This window comes from Saccopteryx leptura, chromosome 5, assembly GCF_036850995.1.
Source record: "Saccopteryx leptura isolate mSacLep1 chromosome 5, mSacLep1_pri_phased_curated, whole genome shotgun sequence".
Taxonomy (NCBI): Eukaryota; Metazoa; Chordata; class Mammalia; order Chiroptera; family Emballonuridae; genus Saccopteryx; species Saccopteryx leptura.
Genome location: NC_089507.1, coordinates 205,186,868 through 205,192,867, shown reverse-complemented (window position 1 = coordinate 205,192,867; position 6,000 = coordinate 205,186,868). Strand labels below are relative to the sequence as shown.

Sequence of the window (6,000 nt, the reverse complement as noted above, 5' to 3'; positions counted from 1 at the left end):
TCGGTTTACAGTTTTTGTCAAAGATTGTGAGGTCTTTAAAGGCAGGACATAGGTCTTCTTTATCTTGTCTCCCCAAGACCTAATAGGATCTGGCACCCAACATGCACTTATGAAGGTCTGTTGACAAAAGGCCTGGTCTCTGCCCTTAGAAATCTAGTTATAATTATTTGTGTAAACTCCTAACCCACAAGACTATGAACTTCCTGAGGGTTAGGTGGCTGTTCCATCGGAATCCTCTCAGCCTAGCTTAGGCCCCATAATGTGGTGGGGAAACCAGCTGAGACACACACACACCGAGGCCGGCACGGAGGCAGAGATGGGGTTCCGGGCTCTCTCGGGCAAACAGCATAGCAACGAGACAACATCATCGAGTCTCGAGCCTGACTCAGGCCACTCAGGGCAGGAGCCTTCTTGACTCTACGGTTCCCGGTCCACGCCCCGGTGCACCACGTGATCCAGACCGCGTCCTCGCGGCCCCGCCCAGCTCCCCGCGCCTAGCATCGCTTCCGGTATGGGCGGAAAGCGGAAGCGTGGGAGGGTCTGCGGGGCGGGCTCTGGGAGGTCTCCGGGGAGGATGGAGCAGTGAGCGGGTCTGGGCAGCTGCCGGCAGCGCCATGGAGACGGTGCAGCTGAGGAACCCGCCGCGCCGGTGAGGGGACACTGGCTAACAGGAAGGGATGCGGTGGGAAAGGCGGGAACTGGCAGAGGGGGAACACCCGTGTGCGAGCCCCCGGAGGGAAGGGACCTGCGGGGCGTGGCTACCCGGCTGATAGGGGCACCTGCTGAATGGGGGACCTCTGGCCGGTGGGGGTCCGACAGAGGGGAGCACGCGAGGAGGGGGATAAACGTGGGACTGGTTAGGGAGAGCACTTGCTGTGGGGGGGACGTTCTGAGAATAGGAGGGCACCGCTACGGAGCAGGTGCTGAGGACGCGGGGACAAGTTAGGGAGCAGCTGCTGAGGGCCCGGGGAGGGGGCTACTGGGGCAGGCTATCTTAGAAGGGACTCACTGAGATAGGGGGAATGCTGAAGCAGGCTGAGAACCCATGAGGGGTCTGTGTAAAGGATGAGTCCGGACAAGCAGAGGAAAGGTTGGGTAGACTTTGTAAGGGTGGAAGACTCACCGGAGGGGTGCAGTCTGGGAGGATGTGATGAAGGGAAAGCTTTGCTCCTGAGGCTGAAGGTATACCAAGAAAGAGTAAAGATCGAGCCAGGGGGACTTCGTGGATTGTAGCATTTAGGAAGATGATCTTGGTGGTGTCCTCACGCTAGCATAGCGATAGCACCTTTCATTCCTGATATCCAGTGTCTTATTTTCCTCACATCCTTCAAAACCCAATGTTGGGAGGAAGATAAGGAAATAGGTTATTTTCAAGATGGGCAAATTGAGGCCTAAGAAGAGTTGAGACACAGTCCTATAAGTTTCTTTCTTTGCTCTAGGTCTGGGTGACTGGACCCAGCCTGACTGTGCCCTTGTCAGGCCTCTATTGTTCTGTATCAGCTCCAGCTTCTACAGCTACCTGGAATTGTTTTAAGTCAAGATCAGGGAAGTGTCTCAGCCTAGAAAGTCTGAACTCCTGGGTTGATTGCAGTTGTATCATTGCTTTGCTCTGTGGGCACCAGGGTCTTATGCCACAGCTGGAGAAAAGTAGACAGAGACTGAGGGAGTCATGCTTTTCTAAGGTACAGCATAGTTAGCTTTGGTTTCACAGAGACCTCTGACTTCCTGCAGCAGAATGAGCGCTGAAGTAGGAAGTGTTCAGTGTGTGGGAGTGCGGGGCAATGGAGGTGAAGGGAAGGGATTGGCAGCCTGGGCTGCACGCTTGGTGTTTGTTTCAAGTGCACAATACTGCAGAAGGCAAATAGCTGGTTGGGATGGACTCATAATTCACCCTACTGTGATGTGCTGAGACTGAAATAGTAATGATTATTACACTTATACAGTACTTACCAAATGCCAGACGCTATTCTCAGTGCTTTCCACGTCTCCTGCTGAACCGTATGAAATTGCTGGTATTTGACCAGTTTTGACCTATAAGAAGGGTCATTTCATATGATTCAACTTACTGTTAACTCATTTGGTCCTCATAGATATTCTATGAGGTAGTTTTTCTGTCTCTCTATTTCACAGGTAACAAAACTGAGGCCCAGAGAGGTTACTGATTTGCTGGAGGTTCCATAGTTAGGAAGTGGCAGAGCTGGAGTTTTAATCCAGGCAGTGTGATCCAAAGTCAGTGCTCTTAACTGCCTCGCTCTGATGCCTCTCTGGAAGTACCCCTGTTTCCCAGGGCCTCCTGTGTGTCAGCAAGATTTGCTATGGCACCATGGTGACCCCGTTATAAACATACATTTGTTACATTTCTTTCTAAAACAAGTTTGTTCTTTCTCAGAGGCTTTGGTCTGATTGAAAAGAGAATTAGTCATCTGAGTTTTGTCTTTACCTTTACTTTGCATTGTGAGATCTTGGACAAAAGAGTAAACCTTTTTGTTATTCTACACTCATTCCTCTGCCTTTTGGATTTTAAAAAATGTATTAAATGTACAAGAGAAGAGTGTTGCAGGGCTGCATTTTCGAGACTGGTGCTTTCCTGCTCTCATAACCAGTGGATGCTTAGTTGGCAGCTGATTAACTTTATTATCATTTGTGCTAGTTTCTTAGGACTGCCATGTCAGTTTCGCACAGTGGGTGATTTAGCCAATAGAAATTTATTTTCTTACAGTGTGGAGGCTGGAAGTCTGAGAATAAGGTGTCCGCAGGGTTCTTTTGAGGCCTGTCTCCTTCCTGTGTCTTCATACTGTCTTCCCTTTGCACCTGTGTCCTCATCTGTTCTCAGAAGAACACCAGTCATACTGTGTTAGGGCCCGCCCATATGACCTAATTTTACCTTAATTACTTCTTTAAAGCTCTGTCTCTAAATACAGTCACATTCGGAGGTACTTCAACATATGAATTTGAGGGGGCGGGAAACACATTAATTTTATTACTGTTTAAAAACTTTATCAATTTATCTTATATATTTGTTGTAACCCACCCATATCAAATATTGTGGAAAGAGAATGGGTGTACATAAATAAAATGAACCTTACTAGAGTTCTAAAATGGGAGAAAGATGTTTGAGATTTAGCCAAACCTGTGAGTAACTATTTCATAAACACGTTTGTGTTTGGAAAGGTACAGGTGTCTTTCAGAGATTCAGACGGTATGTGTTTCCAAAAAGGGGTAGCAATCCCAATGCAGGAAATGCTCCTTGTGTTCATGAGTTTGACATCTGTGTGTGACTAAGTAAGTGATGACAGATTAAAGTTGGTGGTTGCGTAGGAGGTTGATTTTTAAAGTGAGTTGCCATTAGATAACAGTGTGGCGGAAGGTGTAGAGTGCATTTCTGGGATGCTGGCCATCCATGTGGCCATCTGACTTAGGAGAGGAGCAGCTGCTGGTATTTGGTCCATGGAGGCTGTGTTGGTCAGGCCTGTTTATGTGCAAGCCGTGAAACTGCCTAGGTCCTGAGGAAGTCTCAGCTGAGAGAGTTGAATCATGAGTTAGACTGTTACGTTTATAGTGTACTTTCCATGAAGACTCATGGTATAAAATATCAAATCACTTATCAAAAGATTTCCCCATAGAAATCCTATTTGTTGATAATCCAGTGATACTTCTTAGGGTGAAATTCTGTTTTATTTTGAAAACTCACAAAGATCGCTGATAAGAACATCATTATATTTGTTAATCCACTTAGCAAATATTTATTGACCACCTCCAGGTTATCAGGCACCAGTGTAAAGATCACTTAAACTGGAACCAAAAACAAACAGAAAAGCACTTAGATTGTTTTTAAAAAGTATCCGAGCAGTCATACAAAGTTTGACTTGTCAAAGTATTATCAGCGCTTGCAGCTGTCTCTTGTGGCAGCAAGCTTCCTTTGTTATGCGTGGTCTCCATGTAGTGGAAATAGTTTTGCTTTTGGTAAACCACAAAGTCAACATTTCAAAGGAACACATTTGATCTTCCTTTATATAAGCTGTTTATAAAACTTGAATTATACTTGAGGAATGAGGTATTGTCTATTGTTTATATAGTTATAAATTCAGTGCTTCCCAGCCCTCCTCCCCGATTTATGAGATGTCATTCTAACTTCTGAGTTCATAGAAATTTCACTTCTGAGGTTTAAGAGAAGTTTCACTTCAGCCCTTTATGTTTGGAAACTGGGAGTTTTTAATGATGTCATTGGAATTTAATTTTTTAGGATCTTTTGATTTCCAAAGGTCAGCGTGGTCATTTTGTTAAGTTTCAAGTCTTGGCAATTATTGACTTGAAGCAAAACTCCCATTTCTCTATACATAGTCTTTGGTATTTAGAAAATTCTTTAAGGTGGCTTTTTTTGAGATCAGTGTTTGTTGGTAGATACACTGATATGTTTACTGATATGTTTAGAGGGGGTTTTTTTTGTTGTCCTTTGGCTTTCCTATTTTCTCTAGTAAGTTACACATTTGTGTGGTGTTTTTTTTTTTAAGATTCATGTTTTGTTTTGTTTTGAAAAGATTGGTATTATTTAGCTAGTTTCAACCTTTTTCTTGACAAAGAAATCTCTAGTGTGACTACTTCATATTTCCCCATTTCCTGAGCTCTTTTCTTTGTTGTCCTTCATAGTTTCAGGAAGACACACACACACACACACACACACACACACACACACACACACACATTCCTTAACAAGCTCCCTGAAGCTCGTTAATGATTTTCAGAGGTCTCAGAGATTAATGACAATATTGTTCATTTATAACCCCCCATGTTTGTTACAGTTGTACAGTTGTCAAGCACAGACATGAAGATCTGAATTAGCTGGAAGTTGTAAGCAATCATAGATCTTTGATTTTGGGGAACTAGTTAGAGGTACATGGCTACTCTTGGGAGTCTCTTTTGATGCTCTTTGTAAGTCTCAGCTGCCTAGTTATTTTTCACTTTTGATTATGTCTAAGCATATACTTTCCACTTCCTGTGCCTGTGATACTTGTAGACTCTGTGTTTCCACAAAATTATCAACAACTTGTTATAGAGGAGCAAGGGTCTTTTATGTCTTCCTTGGCCTCCTAAGACCATATTTCAATTCATAGTTAACCTTACATTAAACCTGTTTTCTGAAGAGATAGTTATACCATTTTAATTCATGGAATCATAAGATTTAGATGAATTTTAAAGGTTACATCTATTGCTTGGATGCACTCTGTAGCATTTCAGCCAATGATAATGTATTCTCTATTTAAAGTCTTCAGTGATGGGGATCTTGGGACTGCTTAAGGCAGTCTAAACCACTTTAGAACTACTACTTTTCTTATTAGAAAATTCTTACACTTTTTGGAGTCAAGTTTGCCCATTGGTAGCTCTCCACCATCCGGTCCTGATTTTGCTCGTTTTATACTTCCATGGGACAGCCCTTCAGCTTCTCATAGTTTATTTTTGTTGTTGTTTACTAATGAAGACTTAAGAGAGAAATTCCTAAGATGATAACTTAAAAATAAACAATGTATTTTGTGTTCTGGGTGCTAGCAAGTAAAATGTGTTTTGTGTTTCTATTTCTTTATTCTCAGGCAGCTGAAAAAGTTGGATGAAGACAGTTTAACTAAGCAACCGGAAGAAGTGTTTGATGTCTTAGAGAAACTTGGAGAAGGGTGAGTGTATGGAAAATATAGGGAGGCCAGCGGACCCCAAAACGTTTCTTCCCGCAACACCAGAAGGATATGAACCTTTCTATGGAGATACTTTGCAAACCTAGGAGAAGAAGGGGGTGTGTGATGCATATTGTCACTGCTCTGGGTGGGGTGGGAGGTAGATTTATAGCTTGAAATGACTTTCCCTCTCCCCCCGCCCTGTCACTATTATTGACAGATTTAGTGATCCCTGGTCTTTTTTAACACCAGTGACATTTATTGGTTGTTGTTGTTGTTTTTTTAATTCTTGTAGAACCCATAGTTCGCATGATTATATCTATTTAACAGACAGTTC

The 6,000-nt window shown here is 43.3% G+C and overlaps 1 protein-coding gene across 2 annotated transcripts in view; it reads left to right on the top strand.

The window, feature by feature from the left end:
* The first annotated feature begins 520 nt into the window (after positions 1-520).
* The window catches only part of STK4 (serine/threonine kinase 4), an 84,248-nt gene continuing 78,768 nt past the window's right edge, over positions 521-6,000 (top strand). For both annotated transcript variants that reach the window (XM_066387693.1, XM_066387692.1), the window contains exons 1-2: positions 521-649; positions 5,586-5,666. In XM_066387693.1, coding sequence (XP_066243790.1) covers positions 615-649; positions 5,586-5,666 — 116 coding nt within the window. In that variant the 5' untranslated portion in view covers positions 521-614. The remainder of the gene's footprint in view (positions 650-5,585; positions 5,667-6,000) is intronic.